Source organism: Eleutherodactylus coqui, chromosome 3, assembly GCF_035609145.1.
Source record: "Eleutherodactylus coqui strain aEleCoq1 chromosome 3, aEleCoq1.hap1, whole genome shotgun sequence".
Lineage (NCBI taxonomy): Eukaryota > Metazoa > Chordata > Amphibia > Anura > Eleutherodactylidae > Eleutherodactylus > Eleutherodactylus coqui.
The window spans coordinates 95,777,022-95,793,922 of NC_089839.1; the positions used below are offsets into that span (position 1 = coordinate 95,777,022).

General features: G+C 43.0%; 1 protein-coding gene across 3 annotated transcripts in view; it reads right to left on the bottom strand.

Annotated features, from left to right (window-relative positions):
* Positions 1-16,901, bottom strand: part of TTC27 (tetratricopeptide repeat domain 27) — a 383,896-nt gene that overhangs the window by 93,125 nt on the left and 273,870 nt on the right. For all 3 annotated transcript variants that reach the window (XM_066595887.1, XM_066595886.1, XM_066595885.1), the window contains one exon: positions 1,226-1,321. In XM_066595887.1, coding sequence (XP_066451984.1) covers positions 1,226-1,321 — 96 coding nt within the window. The remainder of the gene's footprint in view (positions 1-1,225; positions 1,322-16,901) is intronic.

Here is a 16,901-nt window from a genome sequence, read left to right on the forward strand (position 1 = left end):
ACTAGTTTACATGTACGGACTCGCTACACTGCTCCCCTCCTACCGTATCCCAAAATGATGCTGATACTTATCATTGCTTTATTCGCAGACTTCAATTCCTTGCCTTTCTTGAAGCTATATTTGTTAGACCTTTTTTTAAGTTTGGCGTCTTTTTCCCTTTTTTTTTTACTTGTAAAACTCCTCAAATTCTCTGGTAAGCGGGCAGACAAAGGTGCCGATTCGGCACAGAAACACATTGCCTTGTGCATTCCTATAATAAATTTACTCATTATATCCCTGGTCCTCCATGCAGAGTACCAGAGCTTAGCTTCAGCCAGAATCCATGCCTGCTGAGATCTTCTGCTCTGTGAATGCCGGCAGCTGCTGGGGCATTTATTCCGCGCCGTTATGTTGTTGTGCTGCAGCACAACTTCTGGAGGTACCAATTTTCTTAGTTCTCCAATTTGCATATTTTTTGGTTCCCTCTGCACTATGAAGCACCTCTCTGCTTAATTTATGATTATAGACGCAGTCCTGGTGGCAACAACAGCTGTAAAGATCTGCTTTATAACAAACAACCGACTGACTTTGATTTCTATGGAAGAGTGTTGTGGGCATGCTCTGTGATGTGCTGTAGTTGTGTTATGGAGAAGGGAAGAGGAAGCAGTCTCCAGCACCTATTGCTAATGGTGCAATCCGGTATTATTTGCGCCCAGCTTTATGATAATCTTGAAAAATTAACCTAGCCTGCAGAGTGACTGGAAGTGTCGGCAAATTGTTCATGTTCAGTGGTGAAAACTGCAATATTTTGGGGTTCTGTTTTCATATGGTAATACGGAAAATTAAAAAAAGAAGAAAAAGCGCACCCACAACAAAAAAAAATCTATTCAACCTAAAAACTGGACATATTAAAAATAAGTCATTTTCTTGGCAATAGATTTCCTTTAAAATGTAAATAATACAGTGTTTGAAAGTGAAAAACAGGCACCTCATACTTAGTAGGTCTTGTTCAGAGTGGTGGCATCATATACAGTAGCTATGCAGCCAATACAAATATAAATAACACAAAATGTGATAGTAGTAGGAAAAGAAAATCTTACATGATCTCTTCTCCAATGTATGACATGAAATATGTGTAAGTCTACAAGATGAAGGTACTCTACATATTACAATTCTCCCAGCAGCGATGGTAACAATAAAAAAAGAACTCAAATCAAAATCAAATAAAAAACAAGATTTGACCTACTTGAACATCCCAGATGGGAGGCATCTGTGAGCAATAGAAAACTTTCATACGCTCATTGACTGGGGGGCTCATTTGTTCGAACTGGTCTGCCAAAGCCTAAAAACAAAGAAAAAAAAACTGATTAAGGCTCTGTAATTTATAGTTGGTTGAAAACAATGATCCAAAAAGGATGTTGCTAGAGAAATGATACCATCAAGTGATCACTTTCCTTAGAATACCCAGCAAGAAAAAAATTAAAGCAAGATATTTTTGAACTTCTATCATGTTTACTATAATTGTTTTCTTAAAGGGACTCAGTCATCTCTTATGAGCCCCATATACTAAAGTAATGGGCTCAAAGTTGAGTCCAGAGATGCCTCTGCTATATTCACTTTCTTCAGCGTTCCCATGCTGCTCATCCACAGAACTTCAGCTCCATGCAGACTAATTAGGTATGCTCAATGAGAAAATTAGGGATCCTTAGATATAAGCAGTGGGGAAGTGAGAGAAGTAGGACTGAGCATCTGCGGCCACCTTGGAACATTTACAGAGCGGGACACAAAAGGCTATTCAATAAACTCAGCAGAGTGAATTATTGGTAAGGTGTAATTCTACATTTGAAGTTCCACCCTTGGAGCAGAAAACCTGAATAAAAGCTGTAATGGATCCATCAGATGATGGTCACCAATACACACCTGACAAAATTCTACTGATTTATAAGGGCTCCGCTGAGCTCCGTCATGGTTCCTTCCACGTTACCAGTAAAAATAGCACCACATGCTGCGCTATTATTTTTGTTAAATGTGACAGAGCCTCCCATTCAGGTGTGAACAGAGCCTTAGTTGGACAGGGTTTTAGCCTAGAAATATTGAATGCTTCAAACAGAGATCTTGAAAATGATGATTCATTTAAACATATAAGTATCTTAAAAAGTTGCAGAACTTTTCATGACACATTGAACATTTATATTTTCTTTTCACAAAACTTTTAACCTCTAATGAAACACTTTCATAGTTACTGTCCCATTCATGTATAGTGTTTCCTCTAGCCAATAAATGCATGCTAGGTCAGGTAGATGTGTTGCTTCTCCAAAGATATACAAAATACCTCATGTGTTGGAAGAGATATTCAAATCAAGTTTTGGCTGTGGGCAATGTGCTATAAAATGAGCTTTTATTATCAACTCAAGCCAAACTTTTAAGTATTATTACACTAGTGATTTAGGAGAGCAAGAAAGTTTTACACTGTTTTGACATTGTGAATTACTTGGATTCCTCTTGCTTTCCATGAATTATTTCTTAATTTGAGGAAAACGTACACCTTTTGGAATACTCTTTCGTACCTCCTTCCAAAAACTTGTGTTTCCATTCTGGTGAAAGGAGGAAAATGTTTTTGACATGAGCTCCTCATCAAGCTAAGAGCCCCCAAACCCAAGCCAGTCAGGACAAATGGAGCTATAACTAGACTGCTAAGTAACACAAGTGGTCGGAGTAGCGCTTGTACACTCTGGCTTTACTTCACAGGTTTCTGACATTAACGAAAAAGGAGGTTGCTTGCCTCTGCCACATTTCCTCCCACCTTTGAACAAACCTTTGAGTGATACCATATGTTTGTAATACACCACATAAAAGCAATTAAAAAGTCATCATGGAGCCGGCTCTGAAAGGTAATGCATTATCAAAACTTTAATTGTCTAAGTCAAACAGGAAAACTGTGCCGTTGTTAGGGCAATCCATCTAGAATGGTGCTGAGCAAATTAGATGTATTTCCCGCTCTATAAACCAGCCCTGTGCTGTTTATTATGTGCTAAAACAACGCGCACACAACCAAGGCATTATTCTAATCACTACCGGTTCCACACTTCTGGTAATAAAACCTCAATGGGAAAGTCTCCAGCAATTTGCAAGTAGAATTTTTTTCTAACTGTGGATAACATCTAACATACGAGCATGAAAAGTTTTATGCAGGCTGTATCTTGTTATGCTCAAGCTAGTAAACCTTAAGAAATATGAAGAGGCCTATTTGGTCATGTTACTGACTGATCCCTGGGATTCTTTCTGCTGCCGAAGGACTTCATTTTTCTATATTTCACGCATCATGTTTTTAATTTAAGTGGATCCAAATTTAAGGCATTAAATGAAAATGGTCTTTTTAATAATTCTTAGCTCCTATTTATTTTTTTATGGGATAGTTATTGTTGTTCCATCACCACACAACTGGGATCAGGGACTACTTTCACTCACTCTGTGGACTGCAGCTTGGCTTGTTAGGTTTGGCTTCTGTCTACAAGCTGACCAAAGATGCTGTGTTACGATGAGAGAATTGTGATAACTTGCTGCAAAAAGTACATCTGCATAAACTGAGATTAAAACACTATTTAACTCAAAATCAGTGATACATAAAAGTATTTCAAAAACCAAGATAAAGTATTTTTAACGTTATCCAACATTTTTCATAGATTTCATCTGTGAAACTTGATGAGAACAGGAATTACACTTAAGCCTTTTACTCGTCTTGAAAATCAAAAATAGCGACGGCAATAATTTCATATAGCTTTCTCTAAGGGTATTGCATAGGTCTGTAGCAGTGTTTCCCAAACTACAGTCTTTATGGACCCCCAACAGGTCATGTTTTCAGGATATCCTATGGTAAGAACACCTGTGGCAATGTCTGAGGCACTGACAATAATTATATCACCTGTGCAACACTGAGGAAATCCTGAAAACATGACCTGTTGGGGGTCCCTGAGGACTGGAGTTTGGGAAACACTGGTTCAAGTATGTACAGTGCCACCAGTCTAGTATCAAAGTTAAATAGAACCTGTCGGGTCCCTAATAGTCCCCGGGCTGCAGGCATTACAGTATAGTGACAGACACTCTGACTGCAGCGGTCTGTCCCTTACACCAATCACTTCAGGAGTTTTAGAAAACTTACATTTCAAAGTTTGCAGCAAGCTGCAGCGATTAGTCTGCTGAGGTTCAGTAATATTTACTGTTCATCATGCTCTCTGTCGCAGAATGAGAGGTCTCTCCACATGCACAATAATACAGAGAGCTGTCAATCACGGGTGGGGCAGGAGGGGGCAAGGTTTCAGCATGGCATCTACCGGTATTAATGCCATTGTACTAGTGAGTGCTACGTTAATATTCACATGCAAGTTGTGTTCTAATTTCAGAAAGACACAGTGTGTTTAATTAGCAGTTATCAAGATATATGCCAAGCGGTGAGTAGCTTGATAAATATGGAGCTCAGCTTGAAGACCATTCTGTTCAATACAACTGCATAAGAAAACTGTTGCAATTATACTGATGTGCTGTATGTTTCCCATTGCCTTCATTGACTTACAGGTGGTGGACCAAAATACGGAAATACCATACGAAATGCATGCCTTAAAAAACATCTCTTAATGAAATCTGATTAATAATCCCATGTAATTTAAGTGGATATAATATGACACAGATGTGCCGACAGAAGTGAACATCTGCCCAAGCAACAAGGTTCCACTGGTCAGGGGTTTGAGTCACTCTGCTGCTACCAGCTGCCTCCCCAAACCACCCAGAGCAGGGCAAGAGGTGCAGTAAACACAAATTTGGCAGGAAAGCTCTCAGCCAAGCAGGGGTCAAAAGGGCAGCTCAGTGCTAATGATTAATATGCCACGCATTTTGTACAGTGTTTCCCTATTTTTGTCCACCCCTGTATATTCTCCATTGTTACATGGTCATAGAAAAGCAAATGTTAGTAGTAGGTAATATTATAGATAAATATTACAGTACATACATTTAATCCTAAAAACACACTGCTGCTCTTGACCTCTTCCATTAGTTGTATAGCTTCAGCTCGCAGAGTCCGTTCTACTGTACTATCAGAACGTGAAGTTAACCCATAAATATTCTCACATCAGCGGAGTTCCAGCAGAATAACACATATTTGTACTATGTAGACGACTGAGTTATGGTGGGAAGTAGTTACCATATAAATGGGAATTTCCTCACTTCTGACCTTGTGAGAAACACTAAAATGTGTGTGCTATTTTAATGAATTTTCCTGACAGATAGAATGAAGCAGATAAATGTAGAGAAGTGAGAAAGGGAGGGACCGCTAGATACCCTGAACACAGGCTACAAGTACCAGTTGCAAAGAAAACCAAAAACACTTCATTTCATACACAAGGTTAAAAAGTCAAGAAACTCAATTAGAGGTTAAATCACTCTCATAAATCAAACTCTCTTTTTCAGAGAAGTACACAGAAAAGAATAATTTAATAAATGGAAGATGAGTCAGGATAATTATGGACGTCAAAGCAAACCACGCCAAGTCCCCCGCACTCTCTGAACGAGCATTAGTGATTTCATAAAAGTTTAACGTCTATTTCTAGATACTACTATGTCATCTTTATTATAGCATTGATGGCTGAGTTATTACTGTAGGTTTATCACCCTCATTTCTTATAGTACTAGCCATGTACATCGCTGCACTACGATAATAAATCACCGAAAGGACTATTAGCCAAATTACCATATAAACCCCATGTCTTTAATCCTTAGGGTACTGGTTCTCCCTGGTAATCTGCTCTCAAAGGCGCTATCCAGGTTTATATAGCTAGTAACATGGTGAGATTACCCTACTTAAAGATGACAAACCATTACAATGTGCCCCTTTTAAATGTGCCTGGCCAGTGGGACATGCCCTTCCGCATCAGAGCACTTTCTCAATGCCCTAAAAAACATAACTTACAGTTGTTGCAACCACTAAAAGGTATCAAGAAGTAGGATTAAGCCTATACTGTAGCTGTCAGAACATATTATAGAGCATGCTTGTCTCTCCAATGGTCGGTAAAAGGGATACACACAGCATTACTATTCTGTTGGATGAGCTTGGTGGAGTTTTAGTAGGGTATTTTATTATATATAGCCAAGACTCCCCTGTATCTCAGGGCTCCTTTAGGTGAGCCCTAAGTGAATGAGAAGGACCAAACGAGCGCTGTTTAAACCGAACGAGCAAACTATGATTTTACACCAACTGCATAAAATAAGTAACGAGCGAAAAGAGAACACTTATCATTCGCCTTTCGGTCCTTGGCTCACACTTAGACTGAATGATCATTCATACTAAGTCGTTTGAACCATAGCACTGGGGAACACTATTTTTGGCAACTGAGATTTTTGGTGGTATTTTGGGGGTAAAAGATTCTAAAAATTAAATTCATTTTTCTCCATCAGGTTTGCTTATCAAGATATGATGATATATGTCCATATAAACGTGTGCATATTGTATTATACATGTAGCGACTGCCAATCAAAAGGTGAAGGTAATATAAATCCCAAGAAGCCTAGAATATGAATAAACCTAAAGTTTCTTCATTGAGATGTCGCTAAAACTATATTTTTAGGATTTCCCACGATGAGATGTTCCTGGACTTCACGCTGGATGTTTCAACCCTAGTCGGCCATCATGTGTGTATCTCATTGTCTATGGTCCTTATTTCCTGGTGAAATCCTTCACCCCGTTTATTACTTGCATCACCAAGACAATCTGGAAATCGATCAAAAATGACTGCAGGTCCTGCAATGTGATGTTCATGTTACAACCGAGTGTTCAAAAACAGAAGTGAGCGTATGCTACACAAGTTCAGCGTAGTTTACGGCCTTATCATTCCCAAGGCAATGCTTTACAACCATACAAACCAACGACCATGCACGTGCCTCAAAGTTGTCCACTGAATCTTGCAATCGCTGGCCTTTCATTAGTTCCCAGATTTGTGGTCCATCGAATTTACCCGCTTTTAGCTTTTCCATGCTCATCGCATATCTCTTCAGCGTCTTTACAAATTGTTTCATTAGACAAAGTTTGAGCACTGGTAGCAGTATTATATGTACTAATAGTAAACAAATGCTGGCAGGAAAATAGATATAACAAACACAGATAATGACATCAGGAATAGCTCAAAAACTACAAGAGCTCCTAGAGCGAAACGGATGGTATTTTTGAAATCAGCGATACAAAAATACCCAGAATAAGGTCTAAAATTCCAGGCACCATAAACAACTTTTTTTTTGTTCCCCAGTGTAATGTAGTCTAAAAAAAAGCACCCTTAGAATCACGCTTGTGTTTACAGAGGCCAATTTGAGTAATATGGGTATACAGTAAAACCTCTACTAGCATTGACATCTACTAAGAACGATTTTAAGTAAGAGTTTTTTTTTCTCCCAAAATTGTATTTCTATTAACATTGGTTGCCTCTAATAACACATGGGTTTGCACAAGGAACTGCCATATTTTCCAAAAGTTGCAGTTTGTGAATAGCAGCATGCTTGGAAACTGTACATAGGCGACTGGTGCAGAAAAAGTAGTTGGGGAAGGAAAGCAAATAATATGGACAAAACATAAGTAGCTGGTAAGACTTGCAGTTGTAGATACTCTTGTGTGAAGCCATCAATATGTAGCTTTTCCGTGGTCTCTGAGGATACTGCAAACCAATATTTGAGTGGATGTTAACTAGAGATGAGCGATCGTACTCGGATAGGCACTACTCGTCCGAGTAATGTGCCTTATCCGAGTACCGCTGTGTTCGTGCTCAAAGATTCGGGGTGCTCCGCTGCTGACAGGTGAGTCGGAGCGGGGAGCGGGGCAGAGCGGCCGGGAGAGAAGGAGAGAAAGATCTCCCCTCCGTTCCTCCCCGCTCTCCCCTGCAGCTCCCCGCTCCGCAGCGCATCCCAAATCTTTGAGCACGAACACAGCGGTACTCGGATAAGGCACATTACTCGGACGAGTAGTGCCTATCCGAGTACGTTCGCTCATCTCTAATGTTAACCCTTGGCAAGATAGGTAAACATTGCCCTTCCACAAGGAACAATATACATATAAAAGCAGATTGCTTTAGCTACACTTAAAGAGGACCGACACTTTTCCCTTCAGAGCACTTCTGCTCTGTTGGCCTTTTTCGTCTCCTTCCGACCCAATACAGTTTCATATAGCACTATATAGGGCAGTCTTCAGCTGCTAGAAGGAAACGAAAAAGAGACACTCTAAAGGTGAAAGTGGGTACTCTTTAAATGGGTTGTCCAGTTGTAAACTATTCATGGCCGATTCTCAGGATAGGTCATCAATAGTAGATCAGTGGAGGTCTGTCGTCAGGGATCCCAGCTGATCAGCTGTTCTCTAGGCCGAAGCACTCCTGCGCTGAGCTAATCTCTGAATGAAGACAGCTCCACTCCCACTGCAGTGGCCAGGCTTGATACTGCAGACCAAGTTCTCACTCATTTCAATGAGAATTTGGCCTGCAATACCAAGCTTGGCCACTGCAGTGGGAACAGAGCTTTCTGTTTCCTTCAGAAATTAGCTCAGTGTAGGAGTGCATTGGCCTAAAAAAACAACTGATTAGTTAGGATTCCTAGGAGACGGACCCCGCTAATCTACTATTGACAAACTATCCTGAGGATGGGCTATCAATAGTTTACAACCGGACAACTTCTTTAAACATGTCAGTGTCTATCACATAACAGTGAGCAGCAGTTTTACATGCCCTGCAATAATTGTAAAATCTCAATTTACAGTACCATTAATACAGTATATTGCCTGTAGCGTTATTTAACGCAATATATTTCAGAAACCTCAAGTCTATCAAAAGCTTCATCATGCAGAAGAAACTGCCAGTGCTTAACGTGTGCATGCACTATAAACCTCCATACTTCAGCCGCCTGCTAAGGGAGATAAATATCTGCAGTTACTTTTTCAGAATAAATGTTTCCTTATAAGTGTCTGTGGTTGATGACATTTGACAGTCATTCATTTGTGTTATGAAGTTCAGTAATGTGAGCAGCAGAGTTATTAACTTTTCTGAATTCACTTAATTCAGCCCCATACAATTAAGAGACATCAGGTACATCCAGCTATACAGTACTCACACCTCTACAGGACGCTGAGAGCAGATATTACATCGGATGCTACAAGAATGAATAAATAAAGGCGAATAAAGCCTGGCCAAATAAATTGTCTCATTACATTTAGATATTCTGAACGTTTTTCTAGTAATTCCAAACCAAATTTATTTAGAATTTCCCCTTAAATTGAATGTCCCATCAGAAATCAGCTCAGTGCACAAGCGTTTTGACCTGGTGAACAGCTAATCAGCAGGGATCCCAAGTGGCAGACCCCCGCTAATTTACTATTAGTTTACAACTGGACAACTCCTTTAAATAAAACTCAAAAGTACTTAAATACGCTCCAGGGTGCCCTAAGAGTGTTATACAGGGCTATTATGACTCTTAGTGTTATACACCATTCTTAGGGGTATTGGTGAAGTTCAGGTTTGGTTTTAACTTATTGGGTCCAAACCAAACTTTTTGTCCAGATTCGGCAAACCAGCCAAACTGAACTTTTGAAAGTTTGCTCATCACTAACTATAGAGTATCCCCTCCAGTGAGCCAGCCACGAGAGTGAATTGGCTGTATTTCTCTTAACAAGTTAAGGCCCATTTACACTGGATGATTATCACTAAAACTACGCACATCGGTGATCGTTTTAGCGATAATCAGTGCGTGTAATTTCGGGTTCTTTTCGCGCATCGTTAAAATCAAGTGAGCTTGATTTTAGCAATCAGTTTTATCAGTCGTTCTTCACGGGGGAGTGCTGATAGCATCCCCCCCCCCCCCCCCCCCCCGTTCTTCTCCTGCTCCTGCCCTGGCTGACCCGCACCCCACAGGCAAACAGATCTAATAATTAACCCTTTTGGGACCCACCAATTGCTTGTATGTTTTAAACACCAGCTGAACTGGCGAAGGGGTTATCCCTGAAACGCGTTTTATTATAAGCCGATCACGTACTTTATTAAATAAAAGTTCCCCTAACCTTTGGTCACTTCCTACTTGCTTTACTGGAGTGTTGTGCCTTCTCCACTGCCAGTTTTTTAGTCCTATTCTCTTACTCTGTCATCTGGTCAGGCAGCACCTCCACTATTGAAGTTACCACTTCACTCTCTTCACCACTTTTAGGCCGCCTGCACACGGGCGGAAATCCCGCGGCGGGATTTCCGCTGCTCAAAGCCTGCATAGGAGTGCATTACAATACGCACTCCTATGCAGACGGCCGCGGTTTGGCCGCGCAAAATCTCGTGCGGCAAACAAACCGTGGCATGACCTATTTTTGTGCGGGGCTCGCAGAGCCTCGCACAGAAACGTCACTCACCCGGCTGCCGGCTCCGGTCTGCGCATGCGCCGGCTGCCTGTCAGCCGGCACATGAAAGAGCCGGGGCCGCCGGGCGCGGGTGAGTACGCGCTCGTCTCTGCAGGAGCTCGGGTCGGGTCCCGCGGCGAGAATTCTCACCGCCGGATCCGACCCGCTCGTCTGCAGGCGGCCTTACAGTATCATTTTTCACAACAAACACAACTGTACGGGTTTTGCTCCCCCCCTCTTTTTCCTCCTCGTCCACATTGAACTAAAAAGGGTTATGCACCCTCACACTATATTTAGTATTTTTTACATTGAACATTCTGCAATATAGTCCTAGGTATTACAGAACACAACGATCAGTAACCCTACCACTTGTTACAGAATGCAAATACCCTGTAATGCACGCAAATGTGCATGTTTTCTTTCATACCAACCGCCTGGCATATCTGATTACCCCCTACAATGGCAATCCAAAGAATGCCAGATATTTATAAGTACTGTATTGTGAAATTAAAGCAGAGAATCTGACCTAAAAATAAATGTCACTTTAAGGCAGTTTTGCATCTATTTCAACAAAAATGCATGTGTGTTAAATCCTGTAGCTACTACATAGAAAATGTACCACTAATTGCTACTTTTTATTTAGTAATGGGGTGCTGAAAGTAGGTTAAAGATGAAACTCTCTCTTAACAATAGCTTTTCCCAGTTTTCAATTTTAAAAGTTGCAAACATCCAAGTAACATCTGTTCTCTAAGCCTACAGCAAAGAATGTCTGCCTTCCCTTTCATCGCAGGCTCCACTTTCTCCTTTGTAATTCGTAAACTTATTAAATATTAGACTAAATTTATAAGCTATTACACAGCTTGCTCATTTTGGCTTACCAGGCAGAAAGTATTCAAGCCTTAAGTTTATTACGGACAGAGATGAGTTGCTGTATGAATAATAATAATGAAAAATCTGCGGCTAGCATCAACACGGAACACCATGTTGAATAAGTAATTTCTGCATGCAAAAACACCCTTTTAAATACTGATAAGCAAAGTATTGTGCTCTATACCCTGGCAGAACACAATCACAACATTATACTTAAAGGTTTTTTCCCCTACACACGCATATTTTTTTGCAGATAGAGGGAGTTGAAGGTGTCGCTAAAATGTGCAAATGTTCAACTTTTCATGCAAATTGATGGTGTGTGTGTGGTGGTGGTGGTGAGGGGGTCAAATATATAAAAGCCAGATCAAAAGCCACATGAAACCTCAAAAAACTGAGTTTTATGGTATAATTGTGTGATGCCTTCTGTTTGTTGCTGTGCCAGTTATTGCCACTTGCTGCAAACTAAGAGGGACAGAATTCTTGAACTGAGAAGACCTTAATTCATCACTCCTGCACCGAAATGTCAGCACTGTTCAACATCGCGAGTCGCAGTGGTTGGCAGAATAATGACAAACTCGCATGACAGCAAGAGATGCATAGAGGCGAACTTTTGCATAGACAGGTAGCGAGATTAGAAGAATGGCGTAGTGATCTTTTCTGCACTGCGAGTGAAATTGCACATCAGATCCCAAGCCTTGGGTGTTAAATAGTGTGTACACAAACCATACGTAGGCACTTGGGCAACATTGGGCTATAAGCCAAGTCCAGTGTCAGGTGTTCCAGTGACCTCATGTTACGCTCTCAAAGGCTATCATGATGCAGAGCAAGATGACAATGGAGGCTGGAATAGAGATCTATCCTCTTCAGTTATGAGTCCAGCTTTTGTCTCAGACACCATGATAGCCAGAAATTGGTCTGGAGATCATGTGGGCAATGCTTTGAAGAGGCCAGTATTAGTGTATCTTGATGCCACCAGGAACTCCTGGTGGAGCCAAGATTGACAGAGGAGTGACGCCCCCTGTACCTGATTGGATGGACAGCTAGGCTGGGCAGTAGGTCCTGGAACGCCACTTTAGCTGAAAAATGCATACAGCAGCCGCCCCAAAGGGCTTTCTCACTAGGGACCCAGAAGGCCAAACCTCCCTTATTATGAAGCCTCTTCTCCTCTGCCGCCACCACTGCAATGTGACATTCTGGCCGCTGCAGGGAGCCCACAGGGCCGGCGGCTGCACACTGCAAGACCACACGCCAGGACCGGCCCACAAGCGGCCACCGCTCCACTCCCCCATCTGACCGCTGGGAGACACTCCAAGAGCCGGCGGCCAGCACTCCAGCCACAGACGCCGTGGCCGGGCCAGAAGCGGCTACACCTTCACTCCCCCACCCCCACCTGATGTAACTTTGTAATCAGCTCCACTGCAGGGAGGGCAGAGGGCCGCCAGCACAGACACTCACTGCTGCTGCTCGCAACGTCCAGGACCACAGCACAGATGTCAGTGCTGCGCACAAGGGACTCAACCTCGTTGGGGGACTGCCACATGCACCGCGGCTCCCTGAGAAACGGGAGGTTATAGCAACGGGACACTAACACGGAGCTGGGTAAGAGACTGAGGGAGGTCGGCTCACTTACATGCAACGCCGCTTCAGCCCCTCAGCCATTCCTGCAGGTTGGAGGACCTTTACCTATTGCGCCAATTGGGAGCTGGGGGTGTGCGAGGGGTGTTTTCCCTGTCAAACCCCTAGCTTCCGGTGGCGTTAAGGTACACTAATACCGAAGAAGCCTTCATAAGGGAAAGGTACACCGGTTCAATCCCAGGAACATGGTGTGGGGTGCATAATACACGATACCCAGACTTCTCTAGTCTTCATTCCATGTATACTAGAGATGAGCGAACGTACTCGGATAAGCACTACTCGTCCGAGTAATGTGCTTTATCCAAGTACCGCTGTACTCGGGGCTAAAGATTCGGGGAGCGCCGCGGAGCGGGGAGCTGCAGGGGAGAGCGGGAAGGAACGGAGGGGAGATCTTTCTCTCCTTCTCTCCCGCCCGCTCTCCCCTGCTCCCCACCGCAACTCACCTGTCAGCAGCGGCGCTCCCCGAATCTTTAGCCCCGAGTACAGTGGTACTCGGATAAAGCACATTACTCGGACGAGTAGTGCTTATCCGAGTACGTTCGCTCATCTCTAATGTATACCAACAGCTCAGTGTTATATTGATTTGATTGTGGAACCAGTGTTACAGCCATTTCTTTTAAGTTTCCCAGAAGTCATCTTTCAACATGACTATGCCACATCGCACGTTGTTTGAGCAGCTGTGAGCAGCCTGCATGGCCTAATCATGCTACCATGGCCTGCAGTGTCTCCAGACTTGTGTGGAATTGAGCACATCTAAGACGTCATTGGTGGGCTACTGCAAAGGGAGCTGCTAGCAGCGTGTCTTGATGATACCCAAGTGTATTCAGCATGGCAGAACATTCCTCAGACAACGATAAATAACCTAATTAATAGCATGACAAGGCATGTAAGTGCATGTATTTCCAAGTGGGACGCTCATACACAACACTGAATAATTTGAGATATTTTGAATATGGTTTCCTTTTTTATCATTTGCATATCATTAATATGTCTACTGACCCAGTGCGAATCCATGAAGTATTTTAGTGGTATTTAGTGGAGTAGGGGACCATGCCATTCTTCTCCCCTCCCTACTTACCCAGGCTGGAGACTGACACATAGCTGTGTTATGAACGTTGGGTTTAGTCGACAACACAACCAAGCAGTACAAAACAGAACTGTATGGGAAAGGCTGATCCATAAAGTGTCTGAGAGTCGTCCCCAAATAAACGGATGAAGATAGATTGATCCTGTGATTTCCAAAATGTTTCCTTCTAGGTGTTGCAATTTCAATGTTGAGGTGTGTATGATGTATACTTTGTGGTACTAATTGAATATGGATCTTCATTTATACAATACTTACTCCAATATTTCTAATGTTAAATTATAAACTGGTTAGGAGTGGCTATTAGATAGGTCATAAAAGACCCCCAACTATTCCCCAAGAGAGTAAGGTTCACGGATGTGTCACTGCTTGCCTGATTTTACATATCCAATAATGTGTTTTTTATTATGGGAAATAGAATTGCTATTCTAAGCCCGGCTCACAAAACGCAACTTCTGATGTATTTATTTATTTTTAGAGAAAGCAAGAAATGGATCCTAGAGAGTAAAGATAGATTAGACCTAGCTCACTCAAAACAAGTGGAATCGCACAAACATCATGATATAGAAGAAACTGAAGTTTCAAGCTTAAATTGGATGATGGAATCTCTTTCAATATCCTAAAGGGGAGTAAAAGTATAGGAAGCACTTAACAGGCTTCTTATATTCTGCATCCATTTCTGGTTTGGGCTAAAAACAAGAAAACAAACACCTCTGCTAAAACTATGCGAGTCTTGCCTTAGACGTTGCATTTATGTTTACGGTGCCTTCTCTGAAAGGCAATGTAGATTTACTAATCTTAGCAATGTCACAGGTAAATTAAAAATGCTATGTCTTCTCAGTATGTCCTAGTATACAGATTTTTACCAGACAAAAAGACTACAGTTACCTGTTTAATGCATTGATAATACTGATCATGTATTCTCTTCTACCTCCTAAGCAGCAGTAAAAAAAATATGTAATGAACAAAGTCTAAAAATTAAAAGAACAAAGTGGAAAACAAGCCCCCCTCCCCCCATAAAAAGTGCAAAAAAAAAGCCCACCTTTGCCAGTCTATACATTCTCTAACTAGAACATCCTCACAGTAAGGACAAGGGGTCTCTCATGCAACTTACCAGTCGAAATGTTTGTTAACCAAAAAGTACAAACACCATTCCTGTCCCTCACATTTTCTCTGCCAAACCCAATCCTTATCTGTTCTTTATTACACACATATATATATATATATATTTATTTATTTTTTGCTATTTTCGCCCATTACTCTTTATATTTGTTACACAGATGGGAGATGGAAATGGTCCTCCATAGTGCCACCTATTCGAAGGTTGATACCCTATAAGTCAATGTCCAACTTTTTAACAGGCCTTACATGACTAAGGATGTAAGCTGAACCAGAAACTTCTTCATAAGGAGAAGCCCCCCATCTACAAGAGTCTGGTTTGGCTTACATCAGTCATGTTTGCAAGGTATGTTAAAAGGTTAGACATTGACTTAAAAGAAGCTACCTTCCGATATGTAGTGCTGTGGAGGCATTTTTGCACTTTTCCATTAAAGTAACTTTTTTTCCACAGGGCATTCATTGCATGGCCTCTAAGACCCCCTGTGCTTTCTTGGCTGTCTCCACAAGGAAACCACTTTAAAATTCTATTACAAAAAAATAAATACCACTATCAGGCTGGGTTCACACGGAATTGCCGCAGAATTTCTGTGTGGAATGTCCACACGGCAATTCCGCCCGCAGCTCCTAATCCCGGGATTAACCAGCAAAGTGGACAAGATTTTGTAAAAATCTCGTCCACAGGCTGCAGCCAATCCGTTGCGGGCAAGTCGCACTAAAACTGAAATACCGGGAGGAGTCAAAAGGGAGGCGTGGCTAGCAGATGAGCGAGTGAGACGCTCCCTCACATCGCCCCCGGCCCCAATAACAAAAAACCCGACCCAAGAGGACCCCAAGACCCCTCTTACCAGGCAGATGGTGAGAAGAAGATCGCAGGACCACCCCAAGAGGACGCCGACCCACCGGAGGGGCGGTTTGGAAGGCTTCCTATGCGGCATGGCAGACAGCGGGGAGCGCGGCGCCGCGGCCAAGATGGCGCCGCCAACAGAAGAGAGGAGGGCAAACCCAGAAGTAGAGCCGCCGGCGGCCGGCGGCTCAGCAAGAAGAGCAGCGACAGAAAGCGATTCCCCCACGCTACACCACGGAGGGGACCGCTCAAGAGGAACACGAGTAAGCAGGCGGACCAAGCAGCAGCAGAGCCGGAGAAGCCGCCGCAGAACGGGGTAAGAGCTGTTCCACCACACCATCAGCCCCCATGTACCCGGCCAGGCAGCTCCATAACCCACCCCAGATCCCAGAGGAAGGGGAATCAGAAGAGCCCCAAGCAGAGGAAATCAGGGGAGTGAGGGCCCTGCAACCCAGCAGTGAAGGAGAGGGCAGCCCCCCCAGCCGCAGCAGCCCCTGCCACAGAGACTCCCTCAGAGAGGGAACAATACAAGCAGCCCCAGGAGATGGGAGTCAGGGACTGATGCACATGCCATAGATAGCCCCAGTCCACCAGCGTCCACACCTGCATCACCAGGGCTCTCCATAAGCACCGTGACGCCCGCCAGCGCGAAACAGGGGAGAACCGCAAGCAAAGAAATGAACTCCTACCCCCCGAGACCTGACACCCCACCTGAGGAATGGGATTGGAAGGAACATCTTCGTGCGCTGCCCACCAAGAACGAAATAAACGACCTCTTCCAAAAGATGGAAAGTTCGCATAAAAAGGACATGGCGGTTCTACAACAGGATATCCGTCATCTGGGACAGAGATTAGAAGAGATAGAGGGGGAGCAAGAAATAGTCTCTAATACCGTGAATGACCACGCGCTCGAGCTCTCACAGCACTCCCAGCAAATCTCCGAACTATTCAATATGATTGATGACCTGGAAAAC